This window comes from Mustelus asterias, chromosome 13 (genome assembly GCF_964213995.1).
Source record: "Mustelus asterias chromosome 13, sMusAst1.hap1.1, whole genome shotgun sequence".
Taxonomy (NCBI): domain Eukaryota; kingdom Metazoa; phylum Chordata; class Chondrichthyes; order Carcharhiniformes; family Triakidae; genus Mustelus; species Mustelus asterias.
Genome location: NC_135813.1, coordinates 70,985,804 through 71,004,437, shown reverse-complemented (window position 1 = coordinate 71,004,437; position 18,634 = coordinate 70,985,804). Strand labels below are relative to the sequence as shown.

Below are 18,634 nucleotides of genomic sequence, written 5' to 3'. Positions count from 1 at the left end.
ATTGTTGCTACTTTGCTGGAAATCATTTCATTTCATGGGCCCGCGAAAATACTTTTTCAAATTTGTCACAGTGCCAAAACTGTAGCAGAATGAGATCACAACAGTGTCTTCCACACAGTACGCAAAAGCTTGCTGTCACAGTGACAGCTAATGTTATTCACCATATTACTACTGATTAAACAGGAACTGAACTGCAGTAAGAACTACTGACTGTTTGTCTAGACAAAACCCTTATTGGGTATTCATTCCAACTCATTAATTTTTTTAAAGTGACTATAATTACATAGATTACCAAATGACTAAACCTATGGTGAAGTGTACTAATCCCATTCTTCCTACCAGGAACATCCTGGGAACCACAGAATTGTTACAGCACAGAATCTGTTGTGTTACAAATGAACAGCAAACAAAAAGTTGAAAATTAGAACACGGGTTGTATAATGTGAGGCAAAATTAGCCTTGGCTGCTAAAATGCAATCTTTATAATTATATAAAGATGTATTTATAGTCAAGAATTGTAACTAAGTAAATGGAGCTTCACGCAAAAATAAAGTAACTCAAGTTTGTCCTAGCCTATGAATTTCAGTATGGAACTGTTCGACTACATTTGTACTTAACGTAACACGCATTCATGTAGTATCTTTCACTGTGAAACTCATTTTGAAGTAAGTAGACTATTAAGCATGGATATCACCCATGTTTCCAAAATGTTCTCAAACACCAAAATTGCTTGCCTGACATCCAATACTAAAACAGAAATTCCCTCAAATTAAATATTGCGAAGACTAAAGGCACTGCCTTCAGTCCCCGCCAAGAGCTCACTTCTCTAGATACTGACTCCATTACACTCCTAGCAATCGTGAGGCTGCTGGAAGAAGGTTCATAGTAGAGTTCCCCAGGGGTCAGCGTCAGGACCTCTAGTCTTCATGATATGATCTAGACCTTGCTGAACAATACAAAACTCGGAAACATTGTGAACCCTGAGGATAGTCTACAACTTCAAAATGACTAAGACAGGTTGGTGGAATGGAGAGACAGGTGGCAGATGAAATTCAATGCAGAAAAGGTTGGAGTGATTCAATTTGACAGAAAGAACACAGAAGAGAGAGACAATATGATGTAAAGAATACAAATGAAGGGTACATTCCTAAAGGAGCACAGGGGCTGAGAGAAATGGCATAAATCATTGAAGGTCGCAGGACAGGCTGACAGCATGGTTAGTAAAGCATACAGCACACCTAGGCCTTATTAATAGGGGATAGAGAATAAAAGCAAAGTTATGTTAAACTTGTGTATAACACAAGTGTGGCCACAGCTGGAGTGGGGCATATTCAGTTCTGGACACTTTAGGAAGGACTGAAGGTATTATAGAGAATGCTGAAAAGAAATCATGAGAATCAAGTTCCTCATTCCAAGAACCAGCTAAATAAAGAGATTAGAGAAGTCAGGGCTCTTTTCCTTCAAGAAGGTTGAGAGGAACTTTGATAGAAGTATTCTAAATCATGAGGAATCTGAACAGAGTAGCTAAGGAGAAACTGTTTCCATTGGTGGAAGGATCGAGAATCAAAGGTACAGATTTAAGATACTTTGCAAAATAAGCAATGATGACTTAAGGAAAAACTTTTCCATGTGCCAAAATGGTTAATATCTGGAATGCACCGCCTGACTGTATGATGGAGGCAGGTTCAGTCAGGGCATTCAAGAGAGAATTGCATTATGTGAAAAGGAAGAATTTGCAGATCTACAGGGAGGTGTGAGAATGGCACGAGGTGAATTGTTCCTTCAGAGCCAGCACAGAGTGGACAGGCTGTGAATGGCTTCCTTCTGTGAATTAATATGCATAAATGTTGGTTTGATGCCTTCAAACTGCAATTTTATGCATAAAGAAATTAAAGGAGGACCACAACGGAGGATCACAGCCTAAATTTGTCTCCTTTCTCTTGATAACATATGCCGACTCCCACTTGTTTCCAACCAATGTGCACTTATGACATTATTAGGAAATGTTGGCATTAACTCACTAACATGAACATCAGCATAAACTTTGGTGTATCTCGGGGAATTCTGGGCACTGACTAAATTTCTCAAGATCCCTTTGAAATAGCTGCAACACAAACACTTTCATTGCAAATTTGAATATTATTCTTATGATGTTCTTTGCTTTATATGCAGTCAGCCTGCAAGTTCATTAGTTAAACTTAGAAATGTAAATGATTCAAAGCTCAGGGAGCGGGTAGTATCTGCCTGATTTCAAGACTTCCTGCCCCTGAAGAATAAACCTGGGCAGTCAGTTCCTACATCTACACTCAATGGCCATCAGGTCTCATCACATAGCTGTCAAATTCATTTTATGTTCATTGCAAAATCTGAAGCCAAATTCTGCATTAAAGCATATTGCCACAAGAAATGAGAAGTCACCATACTCCCATAGGCTGACCACAGGCTGCTCTCCCTTTCAAGGGGAAGAGCTGACTAGTGGTGATTTTAACCTGAGGGTCATCACACCTCACTCCATCATAAAACAAACCATCCAGCCAACTGACTCCCCCAGGAATATGGCGACTGGCACAAGGAATATAGAAAATTTAAATTACACACATTTCACAGCATTGTTTCATTAAGACATCAGCTTCAAGCATGTAACATTTTTGGTACATTTTAAAATCCCAATTTCAGTTTTAACTCTTGGTTATGTGAAATCATTCAGATGACAAAAAATGTGCATTAAAATCACGTTTACGGCAACAGTACTGACGTAAACACGGTATCTGATGACACCAAAGGTTAGTGAGCTAGCTCATACTTGTATCTGTAAAAGGGCTGTAAAAAGTAACAATGATTAAATCCAAATTATTGATCTAGAACCTACCAATCTCACATTTGGCTACAGAAAGCATTTCAGTCAAACTTAATTGGACCTTCAAAATAACAAAAGGACATTGGTTTGAAATGAATTCAAACCAGGTGAATTCTGCAGGCAAATGCAAGTCCATTATCTTAATGAAAGAACAGAGTAACTGTAAACCTATGAATGTGCAGAATCTAGTTTATCGTCTAGTCCATCATTACCATGATATCCTGACATCTACAAATTCACCTGACATTTGTAGAGTATCGGCAAGAGTTTTCATGGTACCAACACTACTCAAAGCTGCCAGCTTTACTATCATTCAGGGTCAGGCTAGTTAAAAGCCATCACTCACACCATGCCATTTCTCAAAGCTCCAAGCCATACAAGTCATGAGGACAATTTCAATAATAACTCAACAGAACTGAGGTGCTAAACTGCAGCATGCAAATACAGTGCACATCTAGGCAGAAAGTCTGACGTCATTACGTTTGGACTGTGATGGTTTGTTCAAACTCTATATTCACATTTCATTATTTTTCCTCCCGTTGATGTTAAGCTGACTGATCTTATTCATAACAGCCTGGCAGCTTCTTGCTATTTCATTTGAAGAACCAAATGCCATGGTTCCTTCCACAGTCCAAAGATGTACAGGTTAGGTGCATTGGGCATGCTAAATTCTCCCTCAGTGTACCTGAACAGGCACTGGAATGTGGTGACTAGGGGATTTTCACAGTAACTTCATTGCAGTGTGAATGTCAGCCTACTTGGGACTAATAAATAAACGTTACTGAACTAAATAGAAGGGGCAACAGATAGCACTAACTATCAGCACCAACTATCACCATGTCTTTGAAAAGTCAAAGCTGCTTAAGAACTGCAAGTAATATTTTGTTCTAGTGGTTATTGCTGTTTTGTGAAGTATTTTTCTTTCAACTGTATATGCTAATGCATCCAAACTGAAGTGGAGGAACAAGTGATCTTGAAAACATGTATGCTAAGTTTTGTTGTGGATGCATCTAGGGTTAATGACTACATTTACTGATGTCAAAAGCAATCACTAAATATATATACACATTCAAAAGTCATCCAGCACTCTAGTTTGCTCCTGGTGCAAGCTCATCATTTTTAACATGTTGTTGTTACCAAAGGATCACTGGTCGCCCTCTGGATATATTCCTGCAGGTATCACATGACCTTCTGCCACCTATCATGTCACCCTGCCCAACATATCCATCCTCAAGGTGGTATTCACCACCGATTGGAAAGGAATAGATTTCCTATTCCAGAAAGCCAAATGTCGAAGCAAAGAACTAGAGCCAATCTTTACATAGATTTACACCATATAAATCTGTGTTTAAGTTTATCTTTGAAGCCTCAGGATCCCTCCAACAATGAGAGCCTACGTGTATACAGAGTATAAAAGTGAACTGCCAATGTGGGCGGTTTTGAAAATCATCAGCATCTGATATAATGAGTAGGTGTGTCCTGTACTTCCATGCACTTTCATAACACATATCACCTACTTGATCCCTTGCACCCAGTACTGGTAATGCAGCCAGATATTTGAAAAATTGAGGTGGACTACTAATATGAATATAGCAGTCATGACTGAAAAGAGGGTTCAATTTAGTAAAAATGCAGGAACATTATTTTTGGGGCTGGAAAAATGGAATCATTCTATATTTTGGAGAGACTTATGGGGCACAATTTACCTAAAGTATTTATTTACAAAGACAGACATTATAAGCAATGCACCTCAACGCCACAACCATAGTTTCAAATGATTAAGGAGCACCAGTGAATTCCTGTTAATGCCCACCACCAACATTCAATTAAATACAAAAGAGTTCGACACTTCATTATTTGATTGGGTTATTCCGTTTGACAAATAGCCTTTTTTCCTGCCATGTCCAATATTTCCTTGTAACAAGGAAACAAAAGTGCGCAAAGGAAATTTAAAAACACAATGGCTTTCATCACTGATCTTGAAGAAAGCTTCAGAGATTTTGCAAATTTAACGAGTTTTACATGCAATTGATTACAGCCTAATTTATGGAACCTCACAGAGCGGAATTGCAGTCATGCCTAAGCAGAGAACCACATTAAAGACTTTTTAGAAAGCCAACCAGGTAGTGAAAAGCATGAATAGTCAAATCAATTTTTTCAATTTGTTATGTGCACACACAAATGAAATAAAGATTGGGATGAAAGTAGAAGCTGAAATGAGAAATTTATTTAATTATCTAAAAATGCTAGTTTAAAAAAATAGTAATTAGTCATTAATGCAGACAACATTCCACAAATCTTTCAGGGCCAGGTCAGTTGTTCAGAAGTAATTACCTAGATCACCATTAAAATCCCCATTTGTTACATCTCACTAAACCAGGCTTAGCTTTTATGATGTTTCAAGCGGCAAATGAGTGTGGAAAAGGAAAATCCCTTGCCAGATCAATTGTTTTTGCTAATTTTCTGGTTTGGGGGAGCTCCCAGTGCACAACTTGTGGCAGCTCAATGAATGATAGAACCCGACTTCATAATTTCCACAGGAAATGCACTGCCACAAAATAAGTGGCCAGATTCAAAAGGGTAACCAACAGTGACCACTGATAGTTCACCATCAAAAGCCTTACAAATACAGGCTGATGTTTTCAATGCCCCAATTATTTATAGAATCATAGAATCTACAGTGCGGAATGAGGCCATTTGGTCCATCGAGTCTGCACCGACCACAATCCCACCCAGGCCCTATCCCCATAACCCCATGCATTTTACCCTATCTAGTTCCCCTGACACAAGAGTCAATTTAGCATGCCCAATCCACCTAACCCGCACATCTTTGGACTGTGGGACGAAAACAGAGCACCCGGAGGAAACCCACGCAGACATGGGGAGAATGTGCAAACCCCACACATAGTGACCCAAGCCGGGAATCGAACCCTGGTGTTGAGAGGCAGCAGTGCTAACCACTGTAGCACCGTGCCGCTCTGCTTCAGGGTTGCTCACAACAGTGTCCTGCAGATTCGTTCTTAATTCCTTGAAGGTAGTCAGTGCTACTAGCACTCTTATTGGAGTTGAATAGCAGAAGCTAAATAGTACACAGCTATAAATATGCTTTCAAAAATTTTCTTCTGCATTGCTCAGAAGTAATATTTGCTCCACAGTCAGTAGCCATCTCTAATGTAATTTAACCATATCGCCTTGGCATTCATGACCATGGCTGAATCTCTCACTATCAACCCCCAAAGCCAGTCAATCATCTACAAGGCACAAATGGATAAATGCAGCTCCAATAACACACGAGGCTTGACACGAATATTGAAATTTCAGAAATGTTTGAGAAATTATCTTTATAGATTACAACACAATTATAATTTAGAAATAATACATTTCATGGACAAATTGGTTTTAGGGTGCACTTATTTCAGGAAAATGCTTAACTTACATAAAAGCTTACAGTTATACATTAGTGCACCAAAACCAATATTGACAGTTTGTAGTATTAAAATTTAAGCCCCTCATAAACATAAGGACTGCCTACTTAAATGCAGCAACACCTGAGGACAAAACCACAGTCAATGGCAACACAAGGAAAAGGATGGAACTTTTATCTCTAGAGGACCCGCAATGCTCCACAAAAGCTGAATCTCCAAGCGCATCTGCCCGTGCCGGCAACATACACACAATGAGCATTGCAGAAAGTGGCTGCATTTTCTGGTTCAGCTCCAACTCACATGTACGTCAGCTAAAGAGTTCTACATCTTGGTCAATACATACCTTTTGCAAATTAAATTTTTTTTAAAAACAGAATAAAGGGCATATTAATATCACAAACTTTAAAAAGCTTCGATCCTCAAAATTGCAAAATTTGAAAGAGTCATAGTCAAGGTGCAGCAAATGATAATAAATAAACAGTTTGCAAATAGAGATGACAAATACATTTACTTCCCACACAAAAAGTATACAATGGGCAGCACCGTGGCAAGTACTGCTGCCTCACAGCGCCAGGGGCCCGGGTGCATTTCTGGCCTCGGGTCACTGTCTGTGTAGAGTTTGCACATTCTCTCCGTGTCTGTGTGAAGTTCCTCCGGGTGCTCCGATTTCCTCCCACAGTCCAAAAATGTGCGGGATAGGTTCATTGGCCATGCTAAATTGCCCCTTAGTGTCAGGTGATTAGCAGGGTGAATATGTGGGGTTACAGGAACAGGGCCTGGGTGGGACTGTGGTGGGTGCAGACTCAATGGGCCAAATGGCCTCCTTCTGCACTGTAGGGATTCTATTCTATGACAAAGCAAGCCACCAACCTATCAGGCAAACCTTTGAAGTACTAAGCTGTGCCTTACAATTTAACATTTCCACATGTCAAGACGTTTTACTAGTTCACATATTATATTTAAAAGTTTATATTTCCCGCTCAAAATATGCAAGCTTAAGAATTGGACATAATTTTTCAGCTCAATAGTTTTCAAAAATATGAGTTACGGGCTAGGATGGGGGTGGGCCTGGGTGGGATACTCTGTCAGAGTCAGTGCAGACTTGATGGGCTGAATGGCCTCCTGCGCTGCAGTGATTCTTTCAGCCCATCAAGTCTGCACCGACTCTGACAGAGCATCCCACCCAGGCCCACCCGCATCCTGGCCCGTAACTCCATGTATTTTTGAAAACTATTGAGGTGAAAAATGATGTACAATTCTTAAGCTTGCATATTTTGAGTGGGAAATATAAACATTTAAATATATGTGAACGAATAAAACATCTTGACATGTGGAAATGTTAAATTGTAAGGCACAGCTTAGTAATTCAAAGGCTTGCCTGATAGGTTGGTGGTTTAGAATAGAATTCCTACAGTGCAGAAGGAGGCCAATGATTCTATAATTGCATTTTTACTTAACTTTTTCTCATGCACCATAGCACAATAAATAATACACCTAGCTCTTGTTTAGCACATCTGTGTTCCTGAAAAAACAGCATGCTAAATGAAAATGTTTCTGCCATAAAAAAATATGCAAAAAGGTTGCTTTACATTCTATCCCACGGCACTACCCGCTGCCTTCCTCCCTGCTCATTGCAATTGTACTGGACAGAAGTGGAACCTGAAAAAAACCTGAATGACATCTAAACCAACAGAGCACATCATTACGAGATGCTGCCAGAAATCTTCCTCACAAGGGCAAGAGTACCCTTACAGGACAAGAATTGGTTTTGGGTGCAGCAGGGCTCACACATGACCTGGTGATGGACACCCACCTGGGGCCTGAGCAGCCTCTCTGACCACCTGCACCGGCCCCAGCTGCTCTTTGCCACCCACATCCACTCTTCCCATTCAGTCGGCTTGCACCACTTTGAAAACATAAACTGTACACCAAGCAGAGGATGAGGCCCTGTCACAGGAGGGTAATCTGGAGCCAGCAATCTGGTTGAACAAATGGGAGGCCAGCCAGAGGCTGGTGAGCTAACAATTATAGGGGGAAGGCAGGGCGGCCTGGACAGCTCCTGGAGAGTGGTGACCTCATCATCAGGAGGGTGGGGCACCAAGTTTGCAGATCTGCTCGAGGTGATGAGGCTGGAACCAGTGTCTGAATTCTACTTGGCAACATGATAGAGCAATGAGACGCCTCAAATTTCAATTCACAGTCATCATCTGCGACTTAAAGTCATTCCTATGGATCATAGACATGGGCATCGCCAACTCAGTGTGCATTTTGGTTGTGCTCAGTCTACCTGGTGACCTTTTCATGCTGAAGGGAAAGAAGAGGAACTAAATGCTGTCCTGAAATATTTTGCTCTGTGTCACAAGACACGTGCCCATGGTTGTATTTTTATTTTGTTGTCGAGTACAAAAATTCAGGTAGTTTCAGGCAGGAAGCTGAAAGGAGATTTGTAAACTGGATTAGAATGAATCAAACTAAACTTTGGCACGCTTTTTAACACATGTGCAATACTAACTTAGCAATCGTGCAAAATCTAATAAAAGGTGGCTATGTCGATTATCACGAAAGAAGCAGTGTTGGGTAAGCTAATGGGGCTAAAGGAAGACAAGTCTCCTGGCCCTGATGGAATGCATCCCAGGGTACTAAAAGAGATGGCGGGGTAAATAACAAATACACATGGTAATTTACCAAATTCGCTGGACTCTGGGGCAGTTCCAGCAGATTGGAAAACAACAAATGTAATACCACTGTTTAAAATAGGAGATAGAGAAAAGGCAGGTAGCTATAGATTAGCTTAACCTCTGTAGTGGGGAAAATGCTTGAATCTATCAAGGAAGAAATAGCGAGACAACATCTGAATATAAATTGTCCCATTGGGAAGACACAGGATGGGTTCATGAAAGGCAGGTTATGTTTAACTAATTTAGTGAACTTCTTTGAGGACATTATGAGCGCGGTGGACAACAGGGAACTGGTGGATGTGTAGTATCTGGATTTCCAGAAGGCATTTGACAAGGTGCCGCACAAAAGGCTGCTGCATAAGATAAAGGTGCACGGCGTTACGGGTAATGCATTAGCATCGACAGAGGATTGGTTAACTAACAGAAAACAGAGTGGGGATAAATAGGTGTTTTTCTAGTTGGCGATCAGTGACTAGTAGTGTGCCTCAGGGATCAGTGTTGGGACTGCAATTGCTTACAATTTACATAGATGATTTGAAGTTGGGGACCAAGTGTAGTATGTCAAAGTTCACAGATGACACTGAAATGAGTGGTCGAGCAAAGGACACTGAAAGTCTCCAAAGGGATATAAATAGTTTAAGTAAGTGGGCAAGGGTCTGGCAGATGGAGTACAATGTTGGGAAATGTGAGGTCATCCATTTTGGGAGAAATAACAGCAAACTGGACTATTATTTAAATGGTAAAAAAATGCAGCGTGCTGCTGTGCAGAGGGACTTGGGTGTCCTTGTGCATAAATCACAAAAAGTTGGTTTGCAGGTGCAGCAAGTAATTAAGGCGGCAAATGGAATTTTGTCCTTCATTGCGAGAGGGATGGAATTTATAAACCAGGAAGTTATGTTGCAGCTGTACAAGGTGCTGGTGAGGTCACACCTGAAGTACTGTGTACAGTTTTGGTCTCCTTACTTGAGAAAAGATATACTGGCACTGGCGGGGGTGCAGAGGAGATTCACTAGGTTGATTCCGGAGTGGAGAGGGTTGGCTTATGAGGACAGACTGAGTAGATTGGGACTATACTCTTTGGAATTTAGAAGAATGAGGGGGGATCTTACAGAAACATATAAAAATTATGAAGGGAATAAAGAAGATAGAAGGAGGGAAGTTGTTTCCACTGGCAGGTGAAACCAGAACTAGGGGGCATAGCCTCAAAATAAGAGCGGAGCAGATTTAGGACTGAGCTAAGGAGGAACCTCTTCACTCAAAGGGTTGTGAATCTGCGGAATTCCAGCCCAGTGAAGCAGTTGAGGCTACCTCCTTGAATGATTTTAAGGCAAAGAGGGATAGATTTTTGAACAAAAAAGGAATTAAGGGTTATGGTGAGCGGGGGCGGGGACTGGGATGCCTGTAAAATTAGTTTTAATGTATGTGCCTTTACTAAAACTGAAAAATTCCATAATATTTGTTGTTGCAAGACGCTCCCAATTTATAGAAATCATGTGAATATAGTTTAAAGATATATAATGAACAATGAACAATGTGCGCAACATATTTCAATTTGTTCCTTCCACACAATGACATGAGAACAATACAAAGTTACGGGAAGTATAAAGCTTCGGTGTATAATTCATACTGTTTTCACCCATTCACTTCTAAAAGTAATTCCGATTAGCATTGTGCTCAACACTGATAGATTACATGATCTCATTTTACCATTTCCTTCCACCCAAGGCAGTAGAGTTCGATGCATGGAATCAAAATAATTCGCAACGTCAAATAAATAAAGCAAACTAAAACTAGCAGACCAACTCATTCAACACTTCATTTCACTATCTACCATTGTTACGGGAAATATTAACCAAAACCCCCAACAATATTGGTTGAATCGATTCTCCATCCTGTCTGAAAGCTATTTTTTCTCTCAGTAAAACTCAAACAAATTGTCATTTTGCTTATTCAACACCGTCACCCAGTTCATTACCACTGCAAAAACTGACAACATTCTGTTTGACAGGCTGCAAAATAGAGTCTGGACAAATTTAATTATTGGTATGTCATGAGCTGTTTGTTTATGCTGCACACTTTGCATTAATGAATATGAAAAAGTGACTTAAACATTTCCTCCTAAACGCAATAATTTTAAGACCCTGCTGCATGACATTACATCAAATTTACTACCTAATAATTGATTAGGATTTCCACATCTCCGACCAGAATGCTTGTGCCTACAAGCACTTAAGTTGAAATCTGGTAAAATTGCTCACACAATGACCTACAAATAATTTAGCAACTGAGACATAACATTTTATTTAATGCTGAAACATTGTGTTGTTAGATATTGAACTTTAATTTTTTTTCCCCCGAAATTGTCAAATTTCTTTGCATGTTCTAACTTACAAAACAGAGGTACAATGCCAAAATACAGCAGGCAGTTCTTCTCCACAGATCTAACAGGATAACAGACGATCCTCACCCAATGGTAATTAAAAGTTTCATTCAATTATCCATTCAGGAATATGAAATCCTTCGGCAGAATCAATTTCGTTATTCTGCAGCCAAAAATCAAACGCATAGTCTACATGCACCACCACATCTGTCCAGAAGCAAATGTTAGTAATAACTGGACTTTTCAAATTGTATTCGAGCCTATTCAAAACATATTTTTGAATCATGTTCAAAACTCGCAGGAGTTCTAACAATATTTACAGCTTTAACTCGCCTGAACTCAATGGATGCATCAGGCATTGTTGACAAACAAACAAGTACCAATCAAGGTCTATACAGGTTATCTTGCCCTGGCAAGAGTTTACCATAATTTTCAACTGCCTATGACATTCACAGCTGCATTACCAGATATTCTGGTAGCCTGCATGGGCAACAGCCATGTGGAAAAGGTTATAGCCACTCAAGGAAAGTCTCTTGGCTCCTGGTCACTTTCTTAGAGCTGGTGTCAAGCAACAATGGATAGTTTTTGAATCTGAAAATTAAGCAGGCCTTGGCTAATACAGGAGAGGACAATGAGCATCTTGCAAGAATCACTGCCTGCATTCTTTAGAAACAATCGTCTTAAAAATTGCATCATGCACTTTCAAACATTTTGTATTTCAAGACCAATCTTCTCCTTGTAAATGTAAAAAATGCTTCAATACTATCAAATATAGTTTAACATACCACAATTGGTAGACAACAATAAAGTAGACAAATGCCTCTTAATAATGCTTACCTTTTATTGACAGGCTTCTCATTTTTCTCATAGGGTTTGACAAACCATTTTCCAATCCTGACAAAGTTCTTATCCATCAGACACCTAAAAAAAAGTTAAAACAATATAAATATAAACCTTATTCCAGCACCTTTTGATCTTAAAATGCATTCTGCTGCTAAGTTGGTTCTAAGGTTCTACCAATGTACTCAGACATTTACAAGGATACTTACTGTACAATGAGGAGCTGGAGTGACAAGCCATTAAGTCATCTTTATGGCTTCCACAATACTAGTTATTTTGATATAACGCTAACTACAAAGCAGGAAGTTGGCATGAGATTGTGAAGGCGGCTATATAAATCCTTTCCAAGAAAATATTTTCTTTCCTGCTCAATATCTATCCCAAATGGCATGGTTAAAACAGCAAATGGTTCATGTGGAAAAAAAGGTAGGTTGAAACCCAAAGTTTATTTTGTGTCACAAATAGATTTACATTAACACCACAATGAAGTTACTACGAAAATTCCTGAGTCGCCACACTCCAGTACCTGTTCGGGTACACCGAGGGAGAATTTAGCATGGTCAATGCACCTAATCAGCACATATTTCATACTGTAGAAGGAAACCAGAGCACCCTAAGTAAATCCACGCAGACAACAGGGAGAACGTGAAGACTCCGCACAGACAGCGACCCAAGCCAGGAATCTTCATTTCAAGATGCAATACATCAGATAACCAATTATGGAACTGAATGCACTCCAGGTATTTTCAGAAGGAAATTACAAAAATAAGTTATCAAACTCGAATATATAAGGACCAATACGCTAGAATCATATAATACCTTCCCCAACACACGAACAGTGAAACACTTATCTTCATTTTAAAATGATTTTCACACACAGATAAAGACAGAATGTGCACACAAAACTCTAAGAATGAAATGCTTGTGTCATGGAGACCGAAGTGTTCTATTACCCTATGGAGCATAGACAAACTATGCATTCATTACCATAAGGTTGACCAGAGGTTACCTAAACCAGTGATTAAGAGTGGATTAGCTCAATGAAGGCAATTGGCTAGAAAATTATTTCAACTTTCCATTCACAGTAAGAGCAACTCCATTAGTTGAAATATCAACTTACAGAAGCAGGGAATAACAAAGCATGAAAAAGTAAAACAGAAGTGTAAAAAATTAAACATGAGGGGAAAGTACAAATAAATAGAAAAACTTTACAAATCCAATGCCAACTTTACACCAGCAGCTAAATCAATCATTTGGCTTTATTTAAAAACAAGTATGAATCCTGTGACGGTCATGCTCACTTAGCAGCAGCCTGGTAGTATCAACGTACTTAATAGGTCTGTGTCTATATTTTCACAGGTTGAGCTATGCAAAAACAAAGTTAATCTAATGCTCCACTGAAAGGCATCTCCTTCAAGACTAATACAGTCCCCTTCTATTGCACCAGATACACCTCTCTAAGATGCTAAAAGCAATTTCTCAATTGGTCAAATTCTGAAGGAAACAATTTAGTAAATACTTTCTCTACTCACTCCAACAGTGGACTCTTCCTCCTCCTGATTCTGGGATCAAGCATACCATCCCTATTTGCTGTGCCATTTGGCTTCATTTGTAGGAACCCAAAAAATCAAGTTTGAACAACCCACAATTACACTTCAAGTGCATCTTGCCTGCGGAAAACTGTGTAGTGTGGTTCTTTTGTTTAAGGCAGGCAATCTTTCCTACCTAATTTATAATAAAACAACCTCCAAAAGAATCAGGCCTGTTCAGTAAAGCAATGACTATACCCAACACCTCTCCCATCATTCATGGCACCTTCCCATGCAATCACAGATGTAACACCTGCCCCTTTACCTCTTCCATGCTTACCACCCAAGGTCCAAAACACTCATTCCAGGTCAAGCAGCGTTTCACTTGCACCTCTCTGAATTTGGTCTATTGCATTCGCTGCTTCCAATGTGGTCTCTTCTATATTGGAGAGACCAAGTGCAGACTGGGTGATCGCTTTGCTGAGCACCTTCGGTCTGTGCGCAATCAGGATCCTGACCTTCCGGTTGCTTGCCATTTTAACACACGATCTTGCTCCCATGCCCACATGTCTGTCCTTGGCCTGCTGCAAGGTAAGAGTTTTAACAACACCAGGTTGTTTAACAACCACGCGTTGTTAAAACTCTTACTGTGTTTACCCCAGTCCAACGCCAGCATCTCCACATCACTGCTGCAAGGTTCCAGTGAAGCTAAACGCAAACTGGAGGAACAGCATCTCACCTTCCAGCTAGACACTTTACAGTCTTCCGGTCTCGACATCGAATTCAACAACTTCAGATGATTAGCCCTACCCCATCTCGACCCTTTTGTTTACATTTTTTTTACTGTTTCTCTACCTTTTTATTTCTTTGTCTTTCTTCATTTTTCTTCCCCCCCCACACACTTCCCTCTACTTTATCTCCCCTTTCTTACATTTTCTCCCCCTCTTTCTAAATTTTACCTCTCTCACACCCATTCCCCTCCCCCCACATCTTCATCTGTCACAGCTTACCCTCCGATTTCAGCTTCTCTGCTGTTTGGCCATTCACACCTTTATTCTATGGACTGCCATTAGCAGCCTTTTCCCTGGTTTCCATGGCTCTGACTCATCTTTCATTCCCTTACCCTGCAGTATAAATATCTCCCATTTTCTATGCCTTTTAGCTTTGACAAAGGGTCACCTGGACTCAAAACATCAGCTCTTTTCTCTCCTTACAGATGCTGCCAGACCTGCTGAGATTTTCCAGCATTTTCTCTTTTGGTTTCAGACTCCAGCATCCGCAGTAATTTGCTTTTATCAAGTGAAACTATGACTCCGATATCACACAAAAGGCACATTCCAGCATTCTTTGATGGAATGGCAGTTCCCCAAATAAAATCTGTACAAATCTGCTGTTATTTAAAACTTGGTGCAAGTACAAAGCAAATAACATGAATTGATTCAAGAGATCGCCAAATTCCTGTTGAAGGACTTGGTGAAATTGTTACAATTCTGAGGTTATGATTTGGGACTATGTCTTAAAGGTAAAATGAATAGGGTCAAGTGACCTTTTCAGAAGGCTGCCTGACAGCAAGCTTGGGTATTTTCATTGTTAGAGATTAATGGGTGCCCAGATTGTTTTACTGGGAAGATGGTGCAAGGTGTTTGCACTTGGAGACAATGACCGCAGTCTGCGTCTTAACAATAGATAGACTGTGAGCCTCCAAACTCCCAGAAGTGTTCAGAATACCTTGCTATAAACAGTTGTGCTTTAAACTTGTCCATTTACCTCCAAGTTTAAAAAATGTTTCGATCTCTAGGATAGCAAATCAGCATTTCTAGCCGGATACAAGGCCTATGTGATTCACATCACCACGGAAATGAGTCTGACAGGAGAAGCGTTTCTAAGATATCCCTGAAACTCTCAGACAAATTAATCTGACAGGATCCAGGAGAGAAGCAACTGCCACAGGCAGCATGACTTTGTGGTTCACCACACAGGGATTAGGGTGGAAGTTCGGATTGAAAAGATCACATTCATGAGGCTCAAAAGATTTGTCTACAGGAAGAATCTCTGTGGAAAAAGGCTCACTGTGAAAGACAGTTTTTGGGATCAAATGCTCCCATCCTGAGAAAGGAAGGAGGAAGTGGACCCTAGGAATGCAAGAATTACTTGGACTGGTTCCGGGAGAATTGAATGCCTACTTAAAAGAACAATGTAAAGTATATCTGCGAAGCGTGCTTTCGGTTGTGTCAAAACCAAAAGGGGAATGTTATGCTTTGCGGTTTAAACTACAAGTAGGCTCTAAAGATAGTGTTTAGCCTCTCAGATTTAAAACATTAAATCTTGTTATGTCACTGTTTTAGCTATTAGCTGAAAGTTTGATTTATTTTTTTAAAACATCAGCCTTGACAGAAATCATAAAATGGAGAGAGAGAATTTGGGGGAAAGAAATTCAAACTGTCCAAAATACGTAAGCTTCCTGGTCCTAAACTTGCCTATGTTGCAATGTCTAAGAAACGTTCAATCATATTCCCAAGGAGATCAGAAACCTCAACTTACACTTAAATAACCTCTATAATATTTCAATACCTTCTAATGTATTATCGCAAGGGAACAAGAATCACACAAAACTCAAGTGTTACATTGATGATGTAGGAATAAAGTCCCTGAAAAGCTCAGACACAAGTAAAATGCTGAGGGGGAAGGGAATCCAGTAAGTACAAATATTACACGAGATCATGCTTAGCCAAGAGTGCATTAGAATGGTTAAGATGAGAGGTAACAAAGACGTGGATGAGAGTTTCAGCACCAGATCATCAGTTGGATAGGCCACAGAAGGGAAAATAGGCTGTGATGGTTTGGATGACCAATCAGAAGCTTAGTCTAGCATCGAGTATAACAAGGTTGTAAGCACCCCAGTTAAGACTCAGTTTCCAGTCAGAGAGGTGGAATTGGTGAGTGGGGAATAGAAGTTCTGACGAGGACTGATGACAATGGCTTCAGTTTTCCCAATGTTTAGTTGGGAAAACTTTCTGCTCATCCAGTTATGGATGTCAAACAATTCAGAGGAAGTTGGGAGGTGAAGAATGATGATAGCGAGTTAAAATTGGGTAGTGTCAGAGCACATGTGGAAACTGTGTTTTTGGATAATGCTGCCAAGAGCTAGCACCTAGATGAAAAACAGGAAGAGGATAAGGACAGATTCATGATGATACAAGAGGTAATGATGCATGGGTAGAAAGAGAAGCCACTGCAGGGGATTCTTTGGCTACAACTGGATTGGTAAGAACGAAATCAAGTGAGTGCTGTCCCACCCTGTTATGTGACAGTGGAGAGGCATTGTAGGAACACAGTGACATCAACTAGGTCAAAGATTGCAGACTGGTTGAGAAGGATGAGGAAGGTTAATTTATCGTGGTCACCGTCATATACGGTTCATTTGCAAGTTTACAAAAGAGCTATTTAGCACTGTGGCAGGGTTGAAACCTGATGGAGGTACTCAAACATGTTTCGAGAAAGATAGTAAGAAGTCTCACAACACCAGGTTAAAGTCCAACAGGTTTATTTGGTAGCACAAGCCACTAGCTTTTGGAGCGCTGCTCCTTCATCAGGTAAGTGGGAGTTCTGTTCACAAGTTCTGTTTGTGAACAGAACTCCCACTTACCTGATGAAGGAGCAGTGCTCCAAAAGCTAGTGGCTTGTGCTACCAAATAAACCTGTTGGACTTTTACCTGGTGTTGTGAGACTTCTTACTGTGTTTACCCCAGTCCAATGTCACCATCTCCACATCGAGAAAGATAGGCATGATTTAGAGACAACATGTTCAAGGATTTGGGGAAAGAAATTGGATAGGAAGGAGATTGGAGGTGGTAGTTTACAAGGACAGAGGGATTAAGAGTTGGTTTTTTGAGCAGTGGGGGATGGTACCAAGGAGAGAGAACGGTGAGCAATATCAGCTAACAGGAGGCAAGGAGAAAAGCTGGGTGGTCAACGGATTTTTGGGAAGAGAGAGTACAGTGAGTTTCATGGACAAAGTAAGCTTGGAGAAATCATATGGAAAGACAGGAGATAAAATGAAAAACAAATTCAGGGCTAAGGGACTATGAGGAAGTTTGGTCTGGTGAGCTGGGGAGGGAGAGAAGCAATAAAGATAGTTGATTAGATCATCTTAACCTTATAGTTACAAAAGGTCATGAGTTCTCATACTTGGAAGCGAGATTGTAGATGATGGGGAAGTGAGGTTCAAGATGGTGGATTACAGTAGAGAATAGAAACCAGGATGAAACTGGATATTGAGTAGTTTTGGCAGACAAGAGCAGCACTCAATAAAGCTTTACATGATCAGTCAGGCCTGGCTGTGAATACTTAAACCAATTGACTGTCATATCTGTTTAAGTGCCTGCCCCTTGGGCTTACTGCAGCAGAGAGGGGGGCCCTAACGGAGTGCGAGAGAGTAATGGTTGCAATGGTGATTGGGGCAAAGATGGAGGAATGGGTGTAGTGAAACTGATTGGTCGTTGCAAAGATATGAATGGAGGTCAACAAATCTGGACAATCCCTAAAGTACTTCAAATATAGCCACGTTGCAAGGTTTAAAAAATACTGACAGAAAACTTACAGCATGGCTCCATTAAGGCAATTAAATAAATCACCAAATAATTTGTGTTTTAGTGATGATGGCTGAGCAAAATAGCTAGACACGAGGATAACTCCAATGCTCTTCTTCAAAAAGGCACCAGGCACTAATGAGTCCTGTTCTTGTCTGCCAGAACTGCTCACTATCCACTCAAGTGCAGATGGGACCCAAGTTTCACATTTCATCTGAAAGACAGCAACTCTGACAAGGCAGCACACTCAGTACTCACTGAAGATCCAGATCTTGTAAAGTATCTGCAGCAGGAACTGAACTGACAAACCTCTGACTCGAGGCAAAATAATTAACC

General features: G+C 40.3%; 1 protein-coding gene across 2 annotated transcripts in view; it reads right to left on the bottom strand.

Annotated features, from left to right (window-relative positions):
• LOC144502744 (mediator of RNA polymerase II transcription subunit 13-like) overlaps window positions 1-18,634 on the bottom strand; it is a 239,691-nt gene that overhangs the window by 89,289 nt on the left and 131,768 nt on the right. For both annotated transcript variants that reach the window (XM_078227003.1, XM_078227004.1), the window contains one exon: window positions 12,178-12,261. In XM_078227003.1, coding sequence (XP_078083129.1) covers window positions 12,178-12,261 — 84 coding nt within the window. The remainder of the gene's footprint in view (window positions 1-12,177; window positions 12,262-18,634) is intronic.